The sequence below is a fragment of the Dipodomys spectabilis genome, unplaced genomic scaffold (assembly GCF_019054845.1).
Source record: "Dipodomys spectabilis isolate Male_0828 unplaced genomic scaffold, ASM1905484v1 ptg000187l, whole genome shotgun sequence".
In the NCBI taxonomy this organism is placed as follows: domain Eukaryota; kingdom Metazoa; phylum Chordata; class Mammalia; order Rodentia; family Heteromyidae; genus Dipodomys; species Dipodomys spectabilis.
Window position 1 is genome coordinate 2,600,156 of NW_024870864.1, and position 25,844 is coordinate 2,625,999.

The 25,844-nt window shown below is 44.1% G+C and overlaps 1 protein-coding gene across 1 annotated transcript in view; it reads right to left on the reverse strand.

The window, feature by feature from the left end:
• Positions 1 to 25,844, reverse strand: part of Snrnp200 (small nuclear ribonucleoprotein U5 subunit 200) — a 39,929-nt gene that overhangs the window by 5,091 nt on the left and 8,994 nt on the right. Inside the window, exons 9-36 of the mRNA XM_042695470.1 lie at positions 25,364 to 25,500; positions 24,859 to 24,942; positions 24,590 to 24,763; positions 24,149 to 24,286; positions 23,780 to 23,935; positions 22,090 to 22,260; positions 19,643 to 19,836; positions 18,795 to 18,918; positions 16,802 to 16,951; positions 16,261 to 16,371; positions 14,790 to 14,921; positions 14,465 to 14,653; positions 13,977 to 14,174; positions 12,668 to 12,820; positions 12,470 to 12,550; positions 12,136 to 12,219; positions 11,186 to 11,292; positions 10,752 to 10,870; positions 10,309 to 10,463; positions 10,030 to 10,219; positions 9,451 to 9,624; positions 7,769 to 7,929; positions 6,183 to 6,410; positions 5,709 to 5,900; positions 5,436 to 5,614; positions 5,141 to 5,292; positions 4,269 to 4,377; positions 1,284 to 1,392 (exon numbers count right to left, since the gene is read on the reverse strand). Coding sequence (XP_042551404.1) covers positions 1,284 to 1,392; positions 4,269 to 4,377; positions 5,141 to 5,292; positions 5,436 to 5,614; positions 5,709 to 5,900; positions 6,183 to 6,410; positions 7,769 to 7,929; positions 9,451 to 9,624; positions 10,030 to 10,219; positions 10,309 to 10,463; positions 10,752 to 10,870; positions 11,186 to 11,292; positions 12,136 to 12,219; positions 12,470 to 12,550; positions 12,668 to 12,820; positions 13,977 to 14,174; positions 14,465 to 14,653; positions 14,790 to 14,921; positions 16,261 to 16,371; positions 16,802 to 16,951; positions 18,795 to 18,918; positions 19,643 to 19,836; positions 22,090 to 22,260; positions 23,780 to 23,935; positions 24,149 to 24,286; positions 24,590 to 24,763; positions 24,859 to 24,942; positions 25,364 to 25,500 — 4,151 coding nt within the window. The remainder of the gene's footprint in view (positions 1 to 1,283; positions 1,393 to 4,268; positions 4,378 to 5,140; positions 5,293 to 5,435; positions 5,615 to 5,708; positions 5,901 to 6,182; positions 6,411 to 7,768; positions 7,930 to 9,450; positions 9,625 to 10,029; positions 10,220 to 10,308; positions 10,464 to 10,751; positions 10,871 to 11,185; positions 11,293 to 12,135; positions 12,220 to 12,469; positions 12,551 to 12,667; positions 12,821 to 13,976; positions 14,175 to 14,464; positions 14,654 to 14,789; positions 14,922 to 16,260; positions 16,372 to 16,801; positions 16,952 to 18,794; positions 18,919 to 19,642; positions 19,837 to 22,089; positions 22,261 to 23,779; positions 23,936 to 24,148; positions 24,287 to 24,589; positions 24,764 to 24,858; positions 24,943 to 25,363; positions 25,501 to 25,844) is intronic.

Genomic DNA, 25,844 nt, shown 5'->3' on the forward strand with positions numbered 1-25,844 from the left:
AGCAATGCATGATGAAAGGTAAAACTAACCAGAGAAGAAAGACTTGGGTAATAACATGGAGTCAACCGTAGCAGCAAAACATAATGCAGCATCAGGGCACTGGTGGCTCACACCTATAATCCTAGCTACTCGGGAGGCTGAAATCTGAGGATCATGGTTCGAAGCCAGCCTGGGCATAAAAGACTCTTTTATCGCCAATTAACTACTCAAAAACTGGAAGTGGCACTGTGGCTAAAAGTGGTAGAGCACTAGCAAAAGAACTCAGCAACAGCACCCAGGCCCTGAGTTCAAGCCCCATGACCAATAAAAAGAAAAACCATAAAACAGGCAGTATGAGTTCTGGGCAATTTTCCTCTTTAGTTGCACAGTAAGATGGAAGGCAAGATGTTTTTCTTAGAGGCTGGACACTAAGTATATCATCCATTTTCAATTCTTCTCCACCATGCACATGAGGTTTGTCATTAACTTCTGGTATTTATTTGTATTTTGTATTATTCAAAGTTATATGTACTTTTAAAAATCAGAATTTATATTTTTATGTTTAAGATGTTTTATTTCCAGAATAGCAGTTGGTTATATAGTGCACAGTTCGAATTAAGAGAAAAGTAGAAAATACGACAAAATATAATAAACTTATTACACGATGTCCTCTTCAAAAATAAATAAACAAACAGAAAGCAAAATTCTGCTTGACTAAGACTTATTATACAAGCAACTGACAGAAAAGAGTAAACAAAATGTTCATTAAAGACATCTGCTGGGTGCTGGCGACTCACGCCTGTCTTAGCTACTCAGGAGTTTGAGATCTGAAGATCACAATTCAAAGCCAGCCCAAGAGGCTAGGAAGGTGGCTCAGTGGTAAAGTGTGTGCCTTACATGCATGAGGCCCTGGGTTCGATTCCTCAGCACCACATACACAGAAAAAGCTGGAAGTGGCGCTGTGGCTCAAGCGGCACAGGGCTAGCCTTCAGCTGAAGAGCTGAGGGACAGTGCCCAGGCCCAGAGTTCAGGCCCCACAACTGACAAAAAAAAAGAAAGAAAGAAAGAAAAAAGCCAGTCTAAGCAGAAAAACTCATGAGACTCTTATCTCTAATTAACCACCAGATAACCAGAAGTGGTGCTATGGTTTAAAGTGGTAAAGTGCTAGATTTGAGCACCAAAGCTCAGGAACAGTGTCCAGGCCCTATGACCAACCGAAAAATAAATAAAGACATCTACCAAAAAGAAGGCTAAAGACTGTTCCAAGGCTTAGGATCTCAAGGTATCATAAGTCTAGGACTGACCTTTTTGGAGCCTTGACACATAATAACACAGCGCCCCTCATCATCCTGCAGAGGGCGGTTGGCATGGCCTACCATCTGAAGCACATCGTATATGGGGTAATCCACGTAGCTGGTAGCAAAAGAGAGCAAAGGTACATTACCAGAGAGACCACACTTAGGAGCCCTGACTACCTTCCACATTTATTTCATTTGTTCATCATCAATTTATTTTCAAATATAAAGGTCCTACAATTTCTGTTTAAGGTCCATGACACAAAGCTACATACTTACCTGATAAAGCTAAATAACTTCTCTTGAAAAGCTAAATGTGTGGGTCAAGTTTTCGAAACAGGAGCTATTTCACAAGTTACAAAGTCATCTAAATTAACCCAAACCAAGAAGCCAGTTCAGACATTAAAAATGAACATATACCTGGTGCCAGTGGCTGATGGCTATAATCCTAGCCACTCAGGAGACTGACGCCTGAGGACCCAAGTTCAAAGTAAGCTTAATCAGAAAAATCTGAGACTCTTTTATTTGCAATTAATCAGCAAAAAAGCTGGAATTAGAGCTGTGGCTCAAGTGGAAAGCACCAACCATGATCAAAATAGTTGAGCAATGCTGGATGCTAACGACTCATACCTGTAATCCTAGTGACTCAGGAAACTAAGACCTGAGGATCACAGGCCAGCCCAGACAGGAAAATCCATGAAACTCTTTTCTCCACTAAACTACCACAAAAGTCAGCCATGGCTCCCATGTAAAATACTAGCCTTGAGCAAAAAGAGGCCCAGTGACAGTGCACAGTTAAAGTACTGAGTGAAAAATCCCAGGACCAGTGTGCACATGTGTACAGGCACACAGGTGCACATGCACACACACGCACGCACACATGCGTACAGCACACACACACACACACACACACACACACAAGCTGAACAAGAGTAATAGGTCCTGAAATGAAACTCCAGCACAAAAACAAAAGCAAATGTGGTAGAGTGCCAGTGGCTCACACCTTTAATCCTAGCTACTCAGGAAGCTAAGATCTGAAGATTACAGTTTGGAGCCAGCCAAAGCAAGAAAGTGAGTATCTCCAATTAAACACCAAAATAGCTGGAAGTGGCTGTGGCTCAAGTGGTGGAGTGTTACCCTTGAGCAAAAAAAAAAACAAAAACAAAAAAACAAAAAAAACTCAGGGAGCTGGTAATCCTAGCTACTCAGGAGGCTGAGATCTGAGGATCACAGTTCAAAGCCAGCCTGACCCTCCCAAACCCAACAAATCAATTACTAAATGGGCAAGGGAACTAAAGAGGGACTTCTCAGATGAAGAAATAAAAATGCCAAAGAAACACATGAGGAAATGTTCATCATCCCTGGTGGTGAAAGAAATGCAAATAAAGACAACCCTGAGATACCACCTTACCCCAGTCAGAATGTCCCACATCCACAAATCAGCCAACAACAAATGCTGGAGGGGATGTAGAGAAAGAGGAACCCTATTACACTGCTGGTGGGAATGTACACTTATACAACCACTTTGGAAAGCAGTCTGGAGGGTCCTTAGAAAGCTAAAGATTGACCTCCCTTACAACCCAGTCATACAACTTCTGGGCATCTACCCGGAACAACAGGAACCAATATACAAGGACACGTGCACCTCCATGTTTATTGCAGCACTGTTCACAATAGCTAGGATATGGAAACAACCCAGATGCCCCACCACAGATGAATGGATCCAAAAATTGTGGTATCTATACACAATGGAATATTATGCAGCCATTAGAAATGACAAAATAATGGCATTTGCAGGGAAATGGATGGAGCTAGAAGGAATCATGTTGAGCGAGGTAAGCCAAGAGCAAAGAGACAAACGGTACATGGTCTCCCTGATAAGTGGATGTTAAATCCAAAATGTTAGGTGATACGACAAAACTAACAGGACTTAAGAAACTAAGAACTCCCACTCATCTGGTCGAACCACTACTAAATATCCCCATGCTGCTGATCACATGTATGGTGTATATGTGTACACCGTTATATGTTATAGACTGTGATAGACAATTTGCTCCAGGAAAGTTAGAATGAGCTTGTGACTTTAAATGAGCATCATTATTCCACAATACTGTGAAATTTGGGAAATTATGTAATCACTTAATCACAATTAAAAAAAAAAAAAAGAACCCCGGGGAAGGTAGGGAGGGAAGGGATGGTAGGGGGAAAACAATGGAGGGGGTAACAATGTTCAATAGGAAGTATACTCATTACCTTACTCATGTAACTGTAACCCTCTGTATAGTATCTTTACAATAAAAAAAAAGGAAAAAAAAAAACAAAGGAGCAGATGAGAGCTGGGCTAATTTAGCAACACAGCACAACAGATTAGTGAAAAAATAAAAATTAAAAAAAAAAAAAAAAAAAAAAGCCAGCCTGAGCAGGAAAGGCTGTGAGACTCATATCTCCAATTAACCACCAGAAAATCAGAAATGGCACTGTGGCTCAAGTGGTAGCGGGCTAGTTTGAGCTGAAGAGCTGAGGGACAGTGCCCAGGCCCAGAGTTCAAGCTCTACAACCAAAAAATAAAAAAGCTCAGGGACAGTACCCAGGTCTTGAGTTCAAGCCTCAAGACCAGCAAAAAAGAAAATGTTAGCCTAGATCCTGAAACTAATACTGAAAACACTTTCAAAAATCCCACAGTTAGGAGTGGGGGAGGGAAGGAATAGTAGGAGAAAAACAAAGGAGAGGGTAACAATGTTGGACAAGAAATGTGCTCATTACCTTAATCATGTAACTGTAACTCCTCTGTACAGCATCTTTACAATAAAAAAAACAAAACTCCACAGTTACCTATATTTGTGAGAAACTGAGTTTAATCTCCAGCACTGCCAAAACAAAAGCCTATCTAGCTATGGTAAACCTTTTCTATGTGTTTCTTTCCTGATTCGTCTGCAATGTATGTTCATTATAGGAAAGAAGTTTTTGTTAATACTAAGCACCAATTATACTCACGCATGGATCTTGCCATTGTAGTACTGGGTGTCCATGATGATCACCAAGTGGGCAGCCACACTCATGCCCCAGCAGAGACTCCGAGAAGCCACTACCACCTGAATGGCTCCTAAACAGCAGAGGAGAAAAAAAGACAAGAGAGTAGGGCTCCCTGGAGAAATAGTATATTGTCTTATGGGCAAGGTAGTAGCTAATCATGTGCTTCATTTCAAAACTCAAAGTAAGACTGGTTAGGAACAAGGTCTAACAGGACCAAAGAGAACTAATGCAGTATTGTGTGAAGTTGTTCCATATTGTTGGTGTCTTGTTCTGGGACTATTTAAGAAGAAACAATACAATCCTACAGTACAGCCCAAAGCCCAGGGAAAGCAAGACTTGGGCTACTACTATATGCTGGCTAACTTGCTAATGGAAACAGCTAAAACTAACTCAACTGGGGGCTTACTTAACCCACTGCAGCACAGTGGAAAACTCCAAATCAGGCAAATTCAAGGATGATTCTGCCAGGAGAATCTACACAGGGGCTCTATTAAAGAGTGCCAGAATGGGTGATACTTGAAATGCCACAGGTCAACAAGAAACATCAGCCAATGTTCTACCATGTGCTACATCTCTAAGGTCTAACCACCCTAAAGACTGACATCCAACACAGAACCAGGTCTATTAGCCAATGGTCCTGGACTCTAGAAAATCAGGTTATGAAACAGCACAAGTTTGTGTGCCTGTCTGTTTTCTCATCTAACAAGAAGGGATATTTGTCCCACTTATATCACAAGTGTCTGGGGGAATCAATGAGATAAACAATCCTAACAGTAATGTGAAAATTACTAGTATTCCACCACAGAGACATATCACATATCAGGTATTCTTACCTGAGCTGAAGAGCTGCTCCACCAGACGTCGTTCTATAGGGCTGAGCCCCTCATGTAGGTAGCCCACTCCATTTAACAGTGTTTCCTTGAGTGTACTGTCACTTAGCTTCTCCAGGTATGGAATCAGGTCCTTCTCGGTGCAGTGCAAGAACCTGGGTGGCATGGACACTCAACTCAGCTCAGAAGATCCCATCTCCAGCAGACTCCATCACTTAAAACCCCAAACCCAAAGCCCCACCCTCAACAGAATATTCTTCAGCGAGACAGGCATCATTTAATGTAACCTCTACCCCACCTCTGCCGCTGAATGTCTGCTGCACAGGTGGTGAGGATGTCAATGGCAGTAAGGCGCGTCTGCTTTCGAGATGGGACAAAAACAATGACAGGCTTCTTAGGTGAGTGCTTCGTGATAGCATGGTACACCGGCTTGGCCATGGACAGCAGGCGGGTCTGTGTATGGCTGATGTTGAAGCCCTGGAGTCCAAAAAAGAAATGATACCCCAAAGTCACCAAAGCCGGGTTAAATGGGCATCTCTGAAGCCACCAGGGCAAGGAGAGTGGGTCCTACCTGGATGTGCAATTCCAAGGGCACGGGGCGCACATTAGGGTGGAAGTTGAAGGTGGAGGTAGCACTGCAGCCCAACCAGTGAGCCACATCCTTGGCATTCGAGAGTGAGGAGCTGAGAGCCACAATGCGAATAGGTCGCTCAATCTGGGAGGAGATGTAGCGCATACGAGAGCAGATCACTTCCAAGACAGGCTGAGAAAGAGAGGAAGAAGTCACTCAAGGCCCAGGCTCCCTAACTTCTGCCTGAGTTTCCCTTTTGTGACCATTAAACAGCTTTGAAATAATATAATTCTTCCTTCCAAGCATGAGCTTTTCTGTCTTTGGTTCCCCTGCCCCAACGCAACCAACCTCTACCAAGAAACCATTTTTCTAAGAGGGCAGAATCCTTGGAGACCTGAGCCAAAACACAAGGCCCAGGCCCAAAGTCACCGAGCCAGTCTCAGTCCCTATGTGAGTTCCAAGGTCAAGCCATACCCCATTCTCGCCCCCGATGAGGTGAACTTCATCCACCACAAACAGGTTGATGTTCTGGACATTCTTGCGTTGCTTCCACCGCCGGGAAAGTATGTCCCATTTCTCAGGGGTGCTGATGATGATGTTGCCTTTTCCCAGAAGCTTCAGGTCTGTGCTTGTCTCCCCTGTCAGGAGCACGACCTTCTTGTTGAGTCTGTCCTGGAATTTCTCATACCAGTCCATGTACACCTGGCAGTCAGAGGGAGGAAGATATATAAGCAAGCCACAGTGGGCATTTTTCACTTATTAGGAATTAAACCAAGAGGTCAAAGAATTAAGTGCTACTATGCAGATCTCATACTACTTTCATATTTATTTTTGTTGTTGTTGTTAGTCATGGGGCTTGAACTCATGGCCTACGTGTTGTTCCTGAGCTCTTTTGTTCAAGGCTAGTGCTCTGCCACTTTGAGCCACAGCACCACTTCCAGTTTTCTTGTGATTAATTGGAGATAAGAGTCTCACAGACTTTCCTGCCCAGGCTGCCTTTGAACCATAATCCTTGTATCTCAGCCTCCTGAGTAGCTAGTGATTACAGGTGTGAATCACCCAGCACCAGGCTTCTATTTTTTTTGATCATGGGGCTTGAACTCAGGGCCTGGGTACTGTCCCTCAGCTTTCTCTCTAGGCTAGTGTACTACCACTTTTTTTTTTTTTTTTGGTCAGTTGTGGGGCTTGAACTCCGGGCCTGGGTGCTGTCCCTCAGCTCTTCAGCTCAAAGCTAGTGCTCTACCACTTGAGCCACAGTGCCACTTCTGGTTTTCTGGAGATAAAGAGTCTCACAGACTTTTTTGCCCAGGCTGGCTTTGAACTGTGATCCTCAGATCTCAGCCTCCTAAGTAGCTAGGATTATAGGCATGAGCCACCAGCACCCGGCTGCACTACCACTTTTGAGTCATATAGCACCACCTGTGGTTTTCTGGTAGTTAATTGGTGATAAAAAGTCTCAGAGCCTTTCTTGCCTTAGCTAGCTTGGAACCACGATCCTCAGATCTCAGCCTCCTGAGTAGCAAGGATTACAGGAGTGAGCCACCAGTGCCCTGTTTCTTTTCTTTTCTTTTTTTTTTTTAAATAAAGTCTTGCTGTGTTGCTTGAGGCAGCCTCACACTTGGGAACTAAAGTGATCCTTTGCCTCAACATCCTGAACAGCTAAAACTACAGGTGTGCACCACTGGCCTGGCTCACACTATTACTTTCTTTTTTTCTTCTTCTTCTTTTTTTTTTTTGGGGGGGGGGGGGGTCCGGTCGTGGGGCCTGAACTCTGGGCCTGGGCGCTATCCCTCAGCTCTTCAGCTCAAGGCTAGCACTCTACCACTTGAGCCACAGCGCCACTTTGGCTTTTTTCTTTTTGCTTATGGGGTGCTGAGGAATCGAATCCAGGGCCTCATGCATGCAAGGCAAGAGCTCTACCCCTGAGCCACCTTCCCAGCCCCTCACACTATTACTTTCTAATCCTGCCCCAGCCTTTAGGTGATAGGAGAGCAGAGCTTAGAAAACCTTGATCTGAAATTACAGTTGAAATGGCTTCTGGGGCATAACATATCACATACCTGCTCTGCCAGAGCCTCCATGGGGGTAATGTAGACACAACGTCCCTCTGAGTTCTGTAGTAGCATCCGCAGGATGGCAAACTCGGCACAAATTGTTTTCCCACTGCCCGTGGGGGCCCCCACAAACACATTATCATCACTGTTGTACACGGTGTTAAACACTGGAAACCAAAAGAAAAGGTTGAGCACCAGGAAAGAAGAAACATGCTGGGTGGCAGATCACTTGTCAATACCAAAGATACCACAAAACAAGAAGCCAAGCTATTGTGCAGAATATATAATGGTGCAGTGGCACAGAAGCTGGCCTTGATTGCTATGCTACCTAGCTTCTGCTCCCACAAAATAGATTAGAGGAGAGACCAAATCTAGTTCCAGTATCCAGGAGAGTTGTGGGAAGGCAACATAGGAAGAGGCCAGGCATCCTTCTTTGCTTCTCAGAAATCAGGACACCTCCCTCTGCCCCTTCAGCATTCTTACATTTTCTATAAATAGTCTAACAGAACATGAAAGTCCAAGCCCTAATATCAAAATTGAGTTAAGATTCCAGTCTGTTTACTAGCTAGTTCAATTGGGGCACCTTATCCATAAAATGAGGTTCTTTGGTACTAAATAATAGTAATCCTCTCAAAGGATTGATGGGAGATTAGGGAAATCATTGCTGGATTCCCTCCACAACATAATACTTAGAGCCCAGTTCCTGCTCTGTGAATTAGTTGCTACTTATGATGGGAGTGGGAGGCCCTCTGGCTCAAGATTGGAGCTTCAGAAGCAGGCAACAACACCCTGAGCATAAGAAATGACAATAATGCTGGCACAGGGGCACAGTATGTAATCCCAGCATTTATGAGGTAGAAGTAGAAAGATTTGAGTTCAATGACAACCTGGAATATAGTGAGACTGTCTCAAAACAAACAAACAAACAAAAAAGACCACATAACACCACAGTAAGGCACCATGTCTCCCTAGGAAGATATCCTGGCTTTGAACCACGATCCTTATATCTCAGCCTCCTGAGTAGCTAGGATTGCAGGTGTGAGTCACCAGCACCCAGCTTTTTTTTTTTTTTTGGTCGGTCGTGGGGCTTGAACTCTGGGCCTGGGCGCTGTCCCTCAGCTCTTCAGCTCAAGGCGAGCGCTCTACCACTTGAGCTACAGCGCCACTTCCGGTTTTCCGGTGGTTTATTGGAGATAGGAGTCTCATGGTCTCTCCTGCCCGGGCTGGCTTTGAACCATGATCCTCAGATCTCAGCCTCCTGAGTAGCTAGGATTACAGGCGTGAGCCACCAGTGCCCGGCTTTTTTTTTTTTTTATGAGGGGGCCTTGAACTCAGGGCCTGGGTACTATCCCTGAGCTCCTTCACTCAAGGCTAGTACACGGTGTTAAACACTGGAAACCAAGAGGAAAGGTTTGGCACCAGGAAAGAAGACAGAGACGGGGAGGCAGATCACTTGTGAATACCAAGGACACCAAAACAAGAAGCCAGGCTATTGTGCAAAGCAAATCTAACACTAAACAAGTACATCTGTGAGAGGGAAATGTCCTGGTGGGCCCCAACAGCCATATTTAGGAACTCCAGGATTACCATGCACTTGAGTGACCCCTGCCACAGAGTACACCTATCTCTACATGACCATAAAAGGCCTCCAAGGTAACCAACCAACTACCTGAGATTCAAATACGCACCTTGGGTCTGTATGGGATTGAAGAAAGGAAATTTGTCCTGGTAAAGGCTCTCAAAGGCACTGTTTCTCAAAGCAGACACAGGCAAGGGCTGTAGGTCCAAAAGTTCCGTTGGAGGTGGGTACTTCTCTGGAAGGATCAGGTGCCGGAAGGAGACAGGCAGCTGTGTCTCACAGGCTGCCAGAAGGGGGGAAAAAAAAAACAGAAAGTGTAGGAAGCAATCCTCTAACAGACTTCCAAAGTACCGCCAAACTGAGTACCAGGAACCCTAGGAGGTGTACACTATTCTTCCCCAACAATGCCAAGGCCAGGACAAAGATCAAGAAATCTTTCTACTGTGGGGAGGTGTGAGGGTGGAGAGGGGAAGGGATGGTATGGGGAAACAAAGGAGGAGGCAACAATGCTTGATAAGAAATGTACTCACTATCTTGCCATGTAATTGTAATCCCTCTGTATGGTATTTTTACAATGAAAGAAAGAAAGAGAGAGAGAGAAAGAGAGGAAGGAGAGAAAGAGAGAGAGAGAAAGAGAGAGAGAGAAATCTTTCTACTGTCCTTGGGGACTCAAAGAAAAGATACTCACAAAGCCAGCGGTCAGACACTACTCTGATGAAGTACTGAGGGGGCAATGGTTCAAAGACAGGTACGAAGAATGTAATGAGGTGCTCATCTTGGGCATACTTGGCCTTGAGTAGAAAATACTCATGGTGCAGAATCACCTCACTGTCCACATCTTCCACTAGAATCCAGAATGCTTCTGATGAACCATGGACCTGCCATCACAAGCACAGGTAAAAGCAAGGTCAGTCACCATGGGGACTCAACACTTCCGACCCAGGACCCTCTGCCCAGCAAGCCTAACCTTTTCATCCCACTGAAAATCTGGAGTGATGGTCAGCTCCACTTTCAGGGTAGAGCGTGTGATGGGTTGTAGATGCACTGACAACTCCAACTTGGGGAACAGGTGTACATACTTATGGATGGTCTTCCCCATCTTCGGCATGCGGATAAGCTCCCCTATGAGAAAATTAGAGAGTACTGGAGCTGTAACCTGGCCAGGGTAGCATATCTGCAAATTGGGCCCTAGTGGCCCCTATGGGAAAGAGGCAGATTCTACATGAAGAAATTAATTTTTCCCTTTAGACCCAAGAACATTCAAAATGTTGAGAACAAAAGTAAGTCTGCACATCAGGGGGACATAAGAAGTTAGCACAGGCTACTAGTGTACAAGGACTATAAACTGGAAACTATGGAAGCTGAGAAAGACATATGGGCCAGAGGATAAGACAAGAGCTTCTCACACACCTATTTCATTATGATTCAGGTCATACAGACGCTCAAAAGGGAAGTTTTTCTTCTCTATCTTCTTTACTACCTCTTCTGGGAGTTTACGAAACTGACGCAGAGGACACATGGATTGCCACCTATGCAGGAAGAAGACAAAGTTGGTTCATTCTGCAGGACTGCCTTCATCCCAGCTTCAAAGGGTTTACCCATAACCACTAAGATACAATCATTAGAGAAAGACCTTCCAAACTGTGAGCAGAGCCAACATTGGCTGGCAGTCCCTCAACTCCCCAGAACACTAAAGGGCCCTGTTCCCTTTTCAACTTTCACCTAGCTTCATGTCATACTTCAGTCATCAGGACTGACGATCAAAGGCACTCTGAGGCTTTTGCATCACACTCAGTCTGGGCCCCAACTCATGGTGACCTGCCACCCGTTCACTGGACTCTTACATGCGTTTGTCGATCATCTTGCAGAGATTCAGAGTCTTGTCTGTAAGCTGTGCCCATCCTCGATTCAAGACAATTTCAAAGATTGCTCGCATCAACCGGCCAGCCGACTAGGGAAAAAAGTGTTTCCATGGTAGACTCTCAAGTATCCCTAGGCCTAACTACCTACAGTTAATACCTTAGGCTCCAATGCAATCATTCACACCAAGTCACAAAGTCCACTTTGTAATTACTCCTTTCTTTTGCCCTTCCAGGCAGACAAATAATAGTTAACATTTTATTAGCATTGTCTTTGCCATTTCTGAATTTATAAATGAGTCCTGCACCCACAATGGGAAGTCATTAGGAGAAGCAGGCTTTGTTCAGTGGATCTCCTTGTCAGGACCTACAGAGACAACCAGCAATCCTTTTTCTTCTTCAAGTTTTAGCAAGGATTTATTTTAGTACAACAGGGATAAAGTAGGAAGCTACAGAAGGAGAGAAACATTTCCTGCTTCCTAGGAAATGGAGGTGACAATTTCTTCACAGTTTTTCTTTTTTTTTTGGGTCCGGTCGTGGGCCTGAACTCTGGGCCTGGGCGCTGTCCCTCAGCTCTTCAGCTCAAGGCTAGCACTCTACCACTTGAGCCACAGCGCCACTTCCGGCTTTTTTCTTTTTGCTTATGTGGTGCTGAGGAATCGAACCCAGGGCCTCAGGCATGCAAGGCAAGCGCTCTACCACTGAGCCACCTTCCCAGCCCCCTTCACAGTTTTTCTTAAAGCCTGTCCTTTCCCATATTCAAGATCCATCCAGCAAAGATTCTGAACCACATAGGCACTAACTAAAGCCAGTTAGGACACAATAAGCACTGCTTCTAGCTCACTATTTCAAGCTTCCTTTAAGACACACACAGTATACAAGGCACTAGACCTAATAGTACCCTACTCACTTCCCAAGTACAACTTTGTCCTCACCTGTGTAACATATACCATATCAGCCATAAGTGCAAAGCCCTCCAATTTCAGCTGAGAGATGAAGGCTTGGAGAAGCACATTGATCTAGAAAAAAGCAAAAACAGCCAGTAAGAGGCCAATTACTAATCAGCCCAAGAAAGCAAATTGCATTTCTATTCTGGGTACATGTGCCCACAAGAGAAATCTTCCACAGAAACTAAAGCAATCATAAGACTCTAGGATCAATCTCTAATACCCCATGAATAAGTATGAGATTTCCATGCATGAACCCAAACTCAAGGTTCATCTTTGGAAGACTATAAAAACTACCAAGCAAAGGAAAAGATGGGCTCACCTTTGCACTGGGTTCCTCAATGCTCTCCTTTACAGGGATGGGCACTCTCTCCAGCAACTTCTGCAGCTCCAGTTTCTCCTCCTGCCACAAGAAGAAATGGTCAAAAAAACAACATTAGTCCAAGGAAAATAGAAAAGAGGCCATCTAGCACCTTGGTAGTATGTCCCAACTCCCCTTCCTGGCATGCTATAGGCTCACCTCTCTCACAGTAATGTTCTTGAACTCTGAGGACAATGAGAAAACACGGAAAAGCTCAATCTCACTCAGAGTGGGCTTTAGCAGCTGGTTGTAGGTCTGTACTGTATCATTGGTAATGTAGTAGTGGCTAGCTATGCGGCCCAGTTCAGTCACCTAGAGAGAATGAAGGCTCAAGGCATGCTATTTATTATTAAGCCCCACCCCAACCTCTAACTTGAATACCCAATAGGACAAATGGACAAAATTCTGGTACAAAATTCTAGTACAAAAGACTCTGGCACATGAGGAAGTTGTCAAATAAGCTGACATATAGAAAATTGATGCCCACACAAAAACCAGCTAAATGAGCGCCTGCAACTCCAATTATGGGAGGAAAAAAAAGGCCAGGCGCCAGTAGCTCACAACTGTAATTCTAGCTGCTTAGGAGCTGAAATCTGAGGACTGATTCAAAGCCAACCAGAAAAGCTGAGCACTGGTGGCACATGCCTATAATCCTAGCTACTCAAAGATCCTAGCTGAGATCTGAGGACTGTGGTTCGAAGCCAGTCTGGGCAGGAAAGTCCATGAGAATCTTACCTCTAAACCTACTCGGAAAAAGCTGAAAGTGCTGTTTGATTCCTAAGCACCATAAAAGCAGAAAAGGCCAGAAGTGGCACTGTGGCTCAAGTGGTAGAGTGCTAGCCTTGAGCTGAAGAGCTGAGGGACAGTCCCCAGGCCCAGAGATCAGGTCCCATGACCAGCCAAAAAAAAAAAAAAGTCTGAGCAAGAGCTTGAGTTCCTTAGTGCAAACCCCCCCATCAGGAAGTGATGCTGTGGTTCAGGTGGAGAGCACTAGCCTTGAGCATAAAGAAGCTCAGGGAAAGCCGGGCGCTGGTGGCTCACGCCTGTAATCCTAGCTACTCAGGAGGCTGAGATCTGAGGATTGCGGTTCAAAGCCAGCCCGGGCAGGAGAGACTGTGAGACTCCTATCTCCAATAAACCACCAGAAAACCGGAAGTGGCGCTGTAGCTCAAGTGGTAGAGTGCTCGCCTTGAGCTGAAGAGCTGAGGGACAGCACCCAGGCCCTGAATTTAAGCCCCAGTACTAGCAAAAGCACAACCCAGAAACAGAAACAAAAACAGTATCAGTACTCAAAAATAAATAATCAAATAAAGAAAGAAGTACCATTTCAGTTCACCAGTACAGTCTAATCTCTGTTCTATCTAAGAGGCAATTATACACAGGAAATTCAAATCAAGGGAGAAAACAATTTCACCTGAGCCTACAACTTTTGCTGAAACCTACACCTCAGAACCCTCATGCCACTTACCTGGAAATTGCCTGTCTTCTTGTCATACTTGACCAGATTGTTCTTGTCAAGCATCAATGCAGCAGTGTGAACCAAATCTAGTCGGCGCTGATCCAGCAAGGGATCTCCTTTCAGGTCATCATGAGAGATGCCATAAAGGGTTGGTGACCGGAGCATTCGGATATACAGGTAGGCATAACCAAGCCAGTTCACCGCATCCTACAACAGAGCCACGGTTCCCGCATGGAAAATTGCTGATGTTCAATGAACATTATACTGTCTTCTGAATGCTTATAGTATTACATCAATGAAAGGAAACGGTTCTTTCAAAGGTCTTGGAAATAAGAGAAAGTGCCTACCACAGATCCCAGCAACTTAAACTGAAGATTATATGGGTGCAGGATGCGGAACCCTGTACAACACAATAAGGATCATCCTCTCCTTTTAACTCAGACTCTTGAGGTACCAGAGAAAAGGCTTAAAGGCTTAAGAGCATAGCTCTTCCCTACCTTTGCATTCTGGACATTCCCCAGCACGATTTCTGCATTAAGCATGTCAGGCAGCTTTGATACCATCTGGCTCTCAATAGGAAGCTGCTGATTGAGGAGTGACAAGTAGTACTGTAACTCCCCGTGAGAGGTGATGAGTATGCCTTCGCCCTTGGTGTCATATTGGGGCCGACCAGCACGTCCCAGCATCTAAGGTACAAAGGAAGAATGTTGTAACTGGACAGCTTTGAATTTTGACTCAGGGATTCTGCGTTGTAGAACTTAGTCTTTGATCTTCCATCTTTCCAATATACGTGTATTGAGAACAAACTTAAAGGCTCTGTACCTGAAGAATATCCAGGGCGCCCAGCTCTGTCCAACGCCCCTTCTCTGGACTATACACCTGGGTACCTTTGATGATGACTGTATGAGCAGGGAGGTTCACACCCCAAGCCAGAGTTGCTGTGGAAACTAAAACCTGTAGACACAAGGCAAGACAATAGGGACAATAGACACTATTGGAGTTTTAAGAGTACCTGACATCTCTGCCTTCAGAGCCTCTAAAGGAACTGTGTGGGAGTAATGAAACATTCCCAACAGACTCAGGTTCTCAATGCTTAACTTCTAGCTGTTGATTCTATTTTGTGAGACTCTGGAAACTATAAGTCAAAATAAATCCTTCCTCCCTCAAGTTGTTTCTGTAAGGACTTTGATCATGGTGACAAGGAAAATAACTAATACATGGAGTAACATCTATGTGGTAGTATTTGTCAATGTAAAACTGCAATAATGATGAAAGGGTTCCTTGGGTTCCTCATCTTTTCAAGAATTAACATTTCAAGGGGCTGGGAAGGTGGCTAAGTGGTAGAGCGCTTGCCTTGCAAGCCAGAGGCCCTGGGTTCAATTCCTCAGCACCACATAAGCAAAAAGAAAAAAGCCGGAAGTGGCGCTGTGGCTCAAGAGAGGTAGAGTGCTAGCCTTGAGCTGAAGAGCTGAGGGACAGCACCCAGGCCCAGAGTTCAGGCCCCACAACTGGACCCAAAAAAAAAAAAAAAAAGAATTAACATTTCAAAGTTCCAGAGAAACCCAAGAGTCAGAAGTACAGACCTATATTAATTAAAGATAAAGAAAATTCAAAAACAGACCACCTTAATGAAGGAAGGAACAAAGATCTCATCTTGTAAGAAACTGAAATTATGTGGAGGGCTGGGAAGGTGGCTCAGTGGTAGAGCGCTTGCCTTGCATGCATGAGGCCCTGGGTTCGATTCCTCAGCACCACATAAGCAAAAAGAAAAAAAAAAGCCAGAAGTGGCGCTGTGGCTCAAGTGGTAGAGCACTAGCCTTGAGCTGAGGGACAGCGCCCAGGCCCAGAGTTCATGCCCCACGACCGGACCCAAAAAAAAAAAAAAGATAGTATGTTAAAGAGTGGGAATTACACTGTACACACAACCTTCCAATATGGACAAGGTACACTAGAAACCAAAAAGTACCAGGAGCCCACAAATGTTAGCTATTGACATTTCAGGTCTTGTAAAGGCCATATCATCTGCTCCATCAAAAGCTTTTCCTAAGCTATAGCTGTAATCCTAGCTACTCAGAAAGCTAAGATCTGGGGAATCACAGTTCAAAGTCAGCCCAGGCAGGAAAGTCCAAGAGACTCTTAACTCCAATTAACCACCAGAAAATCAGAAGTGACACTGTAGCTCTAAGTGATAGAGTGCTATCCTTGGGCAAAAGAGCTCAGGGACAGCTCCCAGGCCCTGAGCTGAAGCCCCACAACCAACAACAACAACAAAAAGCACTTTTCTTAGCCTCACCTGGATATGCTTATCAGCAAAAAGATCCTCCACAAGTGTTCGGTCAACCCTGGTCATACCTGCATGATGAATAGCAAAGCCATAAGGTAGAAGATCCTTCAGTTCCAGGTTCTACAAACAGAGAAAAACCAAGGGAATAAGAGAAGTTTTCCTGTAAGACTCCACATCAGATGGGCACTTGTGGCTCACGCCTGTAATCCTAGCTACTCAGAAGGCTGAGATCTGAGGATTGTGGTTCAAAGCCAGCCTGGGCAGGAACACCCGTGAGATTCTTTATCTCCAATAAACCACCAGAAAACTGGAAGTGGAGCTGTGGCTCAAGTGGTAGAGCGCTAGCCTTGAGCTGAAGAGCTGAGGGACAGCACCCAGGCTCAGAGTTCAAGCCCTACTACCGACCAAAAAAAAAAAAAAGACTCCATACATCATCCCCCTGAACCTATGTCAAACCAGAGCACTAAACAATAGTGGAGCTGTTTGTGACCCCTGGTAACATAGACCCAGTTACCAGGTAGGAATGAGAATCAGGGTGGGCCCTCCTCACCTTGCACTGTTCTGCTTCTGTCCGAAGGACCTCTGTGGAGGCAGAGCCCTCTCGAAGAAACAGACCCAAAGTGTCTTTCTCCAGGCACATGTCCCGGATGGCCCTGGCTGTCTTCCCAGTCTCCTTACGAGAGTGGACAAACACCAGCACCTACAGAGAAACCAGTTTTCTACAGTCAAGAGATTCAGCTCCAGCAGCCATTCTGATAACACCAGGATAGCAGCAGCAGGAAGCAGAAGGCCACACCATTTCAAGGCGCTATGGTTAAGGAAAAGGGACAATTTGAGAATGCACGCTGGCTCAGAAGTCTACAGAGGACTGGCAAAACCTAAGGGGAAGGAACCCACTGCGGATAGTGACACGGTCCTGCAACTGAGAAGCCAAACTAAAGCTAGCAGCTCACTTTGAGGTGGCATAAATGCAGATTGAGGGTCCTCAAGTATATGACCAGACCCCTAACAAAAGTCTAAGATACATGAAGACCTATCTTTAAGAGAATAGCTAAAATATTACATTATTTATAAAAACAAACTGGAAACTAAATCTGAGCTAGTCTCATATCACAGGAATGTGACATTCCTAGGATCTGGTATCAAATAGACTTATTTCTTCACATAAATTTACATGCCTTTATCAGACAAAAAGAAACATATAACCTGTAACTTTCCTTTGTCTTAATATTGAACTATTAAATTAAAAATCATAATAAGCGAGGTGTTGGAAATCCTAGCAACTCAAAGTGGCGCTGTAGCTCAAGTGGTAGAGCGCTCACCTTGAGTTGAAGAGCTGAAGGACAACGCCCAGGCCCAGAGTTCAAGCCCCACAACCGACAAAAAAAAAAATCCTAGCAACTCAGGAAGCTGAGATCAGAGGATTGCAATATAAAGTCAATACAGGTAGGAAAATCTATGAGACTTATCTCCAATTAACCAGTAAAAAGTTGTACATGGAGCTATGGCTCAAGTGGTAGAACAATAGCCTTGGCCAAAAAAATTCAGAGACAGCATCCAGGCCCTGAGTTCAAGCCCTAGGACCAGTACCAAAAAATCACCAAAAAAATACAAAGAAATGTTCATACCATCTTTCTAGTAAAATGTGATTTCCACTATTTTCTACTTTTCATGCTTACTTTTGCTAACTTATAAACAGACTGATTTTCTGGGCCTGTCCTGACAATTTTTCTTTTGAGAGCTTTCTAATTACAAAAACAATATCATAGCTGGGCGCCGGTAGCTCACGCCTATAATCCTAGCTACTCAGGAGGCTAAGATGTGAAGATTACAGTTCAAAGCCAGCCTTGGCAGGAAAGTCCGTGAAACTCTTATCTCCAATAAACCACCAGAAAACCAAAAGTGGCGCTGTAGCTCAAGTGGTAGAGCGCTAGCCTTGAGCTGAAGAGCTGAGGGACAGCGCTCAGGCCCAGAGTTCAAGCCCCACAACTGACAAAAAAAAAAAAAAACCAAGATCACCAACGGTTAGGACTATCCAATCAATCTGTTTCATCTAAGCTGCTATAGTTATCAGGGAACTGGTCCATTTCTAAGTTGGCCAATTTATTTTAATGTTCCCTCTTTAAATAGTTATACACAAAGGGTTTTAAGTTTAACATTTCCATTTATGTGTACAGTGCTAGAACAGTCACTCCTTCCATCATTCTATCCATTTGTTTCCTATCCATCTATACCTTCCCTATCCATTAGTTTCCTAGTTCCATTTTCACATATGTATAGTAACTATTTAGTTGGCCAATTTGAGTGTAAAGTTGTGCACAGTATTACCTTATTGTTCTATTTATCTGTTTTCAGTGGGGATCAAATGCAGGGCCCATAAGTGGTAAGCACATGTTCTACCACTGAGCTATATCCCTCTCAACTATATTCCCAAACCCCTGGTATATTCAATACTAACAACCCATTTTCAGTTCTGCTAATGATATTTGTGCTATATTTCTCTTATTTTTGTCAATCTGAAAATAATAAGTTTGAGAACAGACCTGATTTTTTCCAGCATGTTCCATGATTTTCTCATAGACTATTTCATTCATGATCTGGAAACGCTTGATAGCTTTTTTCTCGGTGATACCCACATAAGTCTGTTCCAGAGGCACTGGGCGGAAGCTAGAAATTCGAGTTAGATCAATGAGGCTTTTAGCAGGGAATATTGCAGGAAAACAGAACTTTTCCCTGGAAGCAATAGTCCTCTTTTTGATTCACACACAGAAACTCAAGGGCATGGCCCTTGGTTAGGCATAATGGTTCACACCTATAGCCAACAACTACTCAAGAGGTAAAAATCAGACAGTTTAAGGTCAATGGGGGGCAACCAATTAGCAAGACCCTATCTCAACAAAGAAGTTGGGCATGGTGGTATAATCCCAGCTATGTAAGAGGTGTAAGTAGGAATATCAAGGTCAAAGGCCAGGCCTGGGTAAAAAGCACAATACCTTGTCTGAAAAATAAAGCAAAAGGGCATGAATATAGTGGTATACTTATCCAGGAAACACAGGCCATAAATTCAAACCCCAATACCGCCAAAAAAAAAAGAACTCAAAAACAAGATCACTAGCCGGGTGCGGGGGCTCACACTTATAATCCTAGCTACTAAGGAGGCTGAGATACAAGGATCACAGTTCAAAGCCAGTAGTAGCAGGAAAGTCCATAAGACTCTTATCTCCAATTAACCACCAGAAAACCGAAAGTGCCTGTGCTGTGTCTTAAGTGGTAGAGTATGCACTAGCCTTGAGCTGAAGAGCGCCCAAGCCTAGAGTTCAAGCCCCTGACTGACCAAAAAAAAAAAAAACCATAAGATCACCTTGGCTACACTTCTAGTCCTTCCTTATACCTGTTGTCAAAGTAGAAGAGCCCCTTGGCAGGGTCAACACGTAGAAAGGTGGCCACATCTTCATAGTTAGGAAGGGTGGCACTGAGACCAATGAGTCTGACATCCTCTTGGGTCATTTCAATGTTTCGAATGGCCCTGGCCACCAAAGCTTCTAAGACAGGACCTCTATCATCATGTAGAAGATGTATCTCATCCTAAGGAATAGAAGAGCAGAAAATTACCAGAGATATGGCACTGTTTGCTGAGATTTGTCTCATTTTATAGGTATTTAAGTTACGATGCCTAATAAAAAATAAGAAAGGGAAATCTCAGATCAAAGAACTCAAAAGATAATATTTACCATAAAATATCCCCAGGGAACAACATAAAAACTGAGGCTACTTCACTACTTTATATAGCAAGAATATCTGATTACATTTATAACTTTAATGTAAATATTTTAGAAAAAAATAAAGTCTCTGATCAGACTGCATTTGTATTAAATAAAGCTATACTCCCGGGCAAGTCTCTTTACTAAGAACAAAGGTTATCATGCAGCACTTATGATGAGTTCGCATGACCTACAGCAGTACTTCTCAAAGTCAGCATGCACAGAAAGATGAGATCTTGTTAATCTGCAGACTGCATTTAAAGATATGGACTGGGGGACTGGGAAGATGGCTCAGTGGTAGAGCACTTGCCTTGCATGCCTGAGGCCCTGGGTTCGATTCCTCAGCACCACATAAGCAAAAAGAAAAAAGCCGGAAGTGGCACTGTGGCTCAAGTGGAGAGTGCTAGCCTTGAGCTGAAGAGCTGAGGGACAGCACCCAGGCCCAGAGTTCAGGCCCCACAACCGGACCCAAAAAAAAAATAAAAGATATGGACTGGGGCCAGGCGCTAGTGGCTCATGCCTGCAATCGTAACTACTCAAGAGGCTGAGGTCTGAGGATCGCATTTCAAACCCAGCCCAGGCAGAAAAGTCTATGAAACTTTTATCTCCAATAAGCCACCAGAAAACTAAAAGTGGCACTGTAGCTCAAGTAGTAGAGCACTAGCCCTGAACTGAAGAGTTCAGGGACAGCTTCCAGGCCCAGACCCAGGCCCAGAATTCAAGCCCCATGACCAATAAAAACAAACAAATATAAGGCCTGGACCCATGAATTCAACAGTCCTTACAAGCTCTTTTTTCATTTTCTTTTCTTTTTTTTTTTTTTGGTCAGTTGTGTGGCTTGAACTCTGGGCCTGGGAGCTATCCCTCAGCTCTTCAGCTCAAGGCTAGCGGCTCTACCCACTTGAGCCACAGCCCCACTTCCAGTTTTCTGGGTGGTTTTCTTTTTTTTTTTTTTGGTCAGTCGTGGGGCCTGAACTCTGGGCCTGGGCGCTGTCCCTCAGCTCTTGAGCTGTAGATAGTGCTCTACCACTTGAACCTCAGCCCCACTCCCTGCTTTTACTTCTTATGTGGTGCTAAGGAATCAAACCGAGGGCCTCATGCATGCAAGGCAAGCACTCTACCACTGAGCCATCTTCCTAGCCCCTTCTGAGTGGTTTTATTGGAGATAAGAGTCTCATGGACTTTTCTGCCCAGGTTGGCTTTAAATCGTGATCCTCAGATCTCAGCCTCCTGAGTAGCTAGGATTACAGGCATGAGCCACTGGCGCCCGGCTCTTAGAAGCTCTTATTACAGTACAGCTACTGTTATTTCAGTAGCAAGGATCTACAGTAGAATTAGCAAACTCTTCTCAAAGGGTTAGATAATATTTTAGGCTGTGGTGCATATAGTCCGTTATACATGCTCAACTTTGCCACTGCAGTACAAAAGCAGCTGTAATATATAAATAGACAAGGATGCATTATAATAGAACAAAACCCAGTGGTCATAAACTGCCAATTCCTGCTCTAGAATGCTGCAGCATGTAGTCTCCCCTTCTAGTCTTCCTAAAAGATGGATAATTGGATTCAAAGACTTTGCCTGCTGGATGCTTCTGTGTATATGGAACACAATGTCCTGACTCCTGGCTTGCTGTCTCTAAAAAAGCGCAATTTATTTGTAAAGCTTTTCAATGTTCCAGAAAGATATGTTTTGTTTTTTTTTTTGTCTATTTACATTAATTCAAAGTATTTCAGACAGAAAAAGATGTGAAGAATAGTATATGCAAGAACTGGAAAGTTGTTCTATTATGATGAGATTCTCATCTAAAGACAACAGCAAACCTGTTACTAGAGGCTAGTGCCTACAGAAAAGCCTGAAGGAATACTGTTCAAAAACCTAAGCAAATCAAGCCGGAAGTGGTCCTGTGGCTCAAGTGGTAGAGCACTAGCCTTGAGCTGAAGAGCTGAGGGACAGCGCCCAGGCCCAGAGTTCAGGTCCCACGACCGGACCCAAAAACAAACAAACAAACAATAAACCTAAGCAAACCTTCCCCATTTAAACAGGTCTCTCCCTCCTGTCATCAACTCTCCCTACTCACCAGCACAATGAGTCGCACCAGCTGAGTGTAGGTACGCTCACCGCCCTTGCGGGTGATGATGTCCCACTTCTCAGGGGTGCAGACAATGATCTGTGTGGCACTGATCTCCTCCTTGCACAGCTGGTGGTCCCCAGTCAGTTCAGCAACAGTGATGCCATATGTGGCAAGGCGCTAAGGGAGAAAAGGTACAACAGGTAAGAATGCTTTAAAGGTGCCAGGTGTGGTAGCTCACGCCTGTAATCCTAGCTACCCAGGAGGCTAAGATCTGAGGATACTGGTTCAAAGCCAGACCCAGCAGGGCAGGGAAGGCCCTGAGACACTTATCTCCAATAAACCACTCAGAAAACCAGAAGTAGCACTGTAGCTCAAGTGATAGAGCTCTAGCCTTGAGCTGAAAAGCTGAGGGACAGAGCCTAGAGTTCAAAACTCAAGACCAACAACAACAAAAAAGAATGCTTGAAAACAGCTGGGGATATCACTCAGTGGTAGAGTAATTACATAGTATGTGCAAGGCCCATGAATGGAAGTGGGGAGGAGAAGGGAGGTAGAAAAAAAATGCTTGAAGGGGTCTGAACAGCACCCTTTCATTCTAAACAGTCTCAGAGTTGGGAACTAGGATTAGGTTAAGTATCAGGTGATTCATACCAAATGAATATATAGTCCTAAAACAAATTATGTTTCACTTAGAGGATGTCTGAGAGAGCTCTGCATAATAAAAGAATGGAAATGGAAACATTATTTAATAGGAATAAACCACAAGGTCTACTATCATAAATACTCCAAAATAGCTAGGCATGCTGGTGCATGCCTATAATCTCAACAGGAGGCTGATCATAAGTTTGAAGCCATCCTGGGTTATGTAGTAAGTTTGAAGCTAGCAGGGGCTACTTATCAAGACTTCTGTCTCAAAACAAAATGAAAAATCAAAGAGCTAGTTGTTCACACCTGTAATCTTAGCTACTCTGGAGGCTAAGATCTGAGAATCCAGATTGAAAGGCAGCCTGAGGAAGAACATCCATGAGACTCCCATCTCTAATTAACTACCTCAAAAGCCTGCACTGGAGGTGTGGCTCAAATGATAGAGCACGAGCCTTGAACAAAAAGAGCTCAGGGACAGCACCCAGACCCCAAGTTCAAGCCTCAGTACCAGCACCAAACAAACAATAAAACATCTTCAAGACAATGATACAGAAAATCACTATGGAGAGGATGAAAGAAACTTAGTAAAAACCTTTATAAAAGATAGATCAGGCCGGGTGCTGGTTGCTCACACCTGTAATCCTAGCTACTCAGGAGGCTGAGATTTGAGAATCACGGTTCAAAGCCAGCCCGAGGAGGAAAGTCCATGAGACTCTTATCTCCAATAAACCACTAGAAAACCGGAAGTGGCGCTGTGGCTCAAGCGGTAGAGCGCTTGCCTTGAGCTGAAGAGCGCAAGGAGAGCCCCCAAGCCCAGAGTTCAAGCCCCATGACCGACAAAAAAAAAGAAAAAAAAAGATAGATCAGGATATCCTTGTTATGGAAATGTACCCAAGTAAAATTATACCTTTGAAATAAGAAAAAAAAAAAAAAAAAAGCAACAGAGGTATTTGGACAAGCCCTCACACAAGAAGCAGTAAAGCATAGGTTCTGTTCCCAATACCTAATATCTTTCCTCCAGTATCTACTGAAGCAAAGCTGTAACTCTTACCTTTCCAAAACTGCCCACCATCTCCTGCACCAAGGACCGCATAGGAGCAATGTAGATGATCTTGAAGTCATCCACATTGATAGTGCCATCCATGTTTATATGTTTTCCTATTTCCCGGAGCATACACATCAGGGCCACATTGGTCTTCCCGGCACCCTAAGAAAAGGTCAAGGATGAGATAGACTGTTCACCTGGCTATGTTCACCACCCCTAACTTCTATGGGCTTATGTGCCAAACAGAGAACTAAGCATTTTATCCCGTTATTTATGTTTTCCAACCAAGAATAAAGAATTGGAGACTAAGGGTAGGAATCTCCACCAAAACTCTAAACATTGTACTAGAAAAAAAGCAGGCAGGGCAGAACTTACAGTAGGAGCACACAACAGCAGATTCTCATCTGTCTCCAGAGCAGCACGGTAGAGTTTACTCTGGATCCGATTCAGTGTTTTGAAACCCTCAAATCCAGCCTGGGCATACTTTGGAAGCTTCTCCACTGGAAGCAGTTGCTTAAAGAAAGAAATCTCATACACATCATGTTGTACCATGTGCAAGTAGACTGTCCATTTTGGGGGAGGTGAACAGGATTTCCTATGCTGTCACTGTCCCAGCTCCTAACTCTAAAAGGCCTGTCCAGAGATCAATGTTGTTCCTTTTGCTCAAAATCAGAAGGAGAAACTCTGAAGGAGCTTCTGCTTATTAAAACTATTTATGTGACAAGCTATATTTTTGGGTAATGGCTAAAATCCCAACTGAAAAGAGAGGTAAACTGAGTAGAAAATAGAAAAAAAACAAAAAAACAATTCACTTACTTCTTCTGAACCAAAGGGCTTGGGCTTCAGAGCAGGAACATGCACCTCTTCATACCCTTTCCGCTGGCGACGGAAGGATCCATCAGGAAGCTGACAACGTTTGTTGGCCATGAAGTGGCTCCCTTGGGTAAAAACTAGGTCCTCTAAGTCCAAAACCTGCCGTGGAGCCAGTGCCTAGTAACACACAAAACAACAATACACAGTAAATACACAACCTGTACAAATGAGTTTTTCATCCATTGCAGCATGGGAAATGTCCTGGAACTCACTTCTCCACCCTGGTCCAGGTCCATAGTTTCCAAATCTGTGTCCATTCGGGACTGACGAACTCGCTCTCTCCGGGACCTTTCTTCCTATAGTGGCAAAAGACACAAAGCACAATGAGTTGCCACCACTCTAGGTTTTTGTTCTTCCCAGTGCCTGCTTGCCTGACAGGGATTGACTAAAGATGGCACTTGACATTCAGATCCCAGGAAAAAATTACCATTAAAGAACAATGCACAAAACAGGGTATCAGAAGTAGACATATAACAATTCAGTATCAATAGCTGTCCCTCAAGTGTAGAAGTATGAGTTGTACAGTGAGCAAACAGACACTTGTTAAGTCTTATATTAAGTACTATTAAAGTCTCCATGGTACTGATGAAGACAATCTATCAGCTATACCAATGTGAATGAGTTCATTCTAATCTGTACCTACTCACAAACTCTAAGAATTCAGAGAAATTCTCCACTACCTAAGAAACAAGTTAGAAAAGACAAATTAGCCCTTACTCGAATCAGATCCTCCTTCTCAGTTTCATGGAGCTGGTAGAGGAATTTGGATAGCTCTGGATCAGCTTCCATCTTGCCCATGATCCTCTCCTTTTCAGCTTCACTCTGAGCACTGGCCAGCAAAGTACAATATAAAACTGCCAACCACAATAGGAAGAAAGGGAAGATGGGAATGAGGGAATGAGGTAACTATCAGCATTCATTCTTGGGTGTAGAAAAAATAGTAATAAAAAATTTTCACCGGACGCAGATGGCATACACCTATAATCCTAGCTACGAAGGAGGCTGAGATCTGAAGATCACAGTTTGAAACCAGCCCAAGCAGGCAAGTGTGTGAGACTCTTATCTCCCATTAAATACCAAAAGGGGCCAGAAGTAGAGCCCAAGCTCATATGGTAGAGCTCTAGCCCTGAGCATAAAAAGCTTAAGAAGCCGGGCACCAGTGGCTCACACCTATAATCCTAGCTACTCAGGAGGCTGA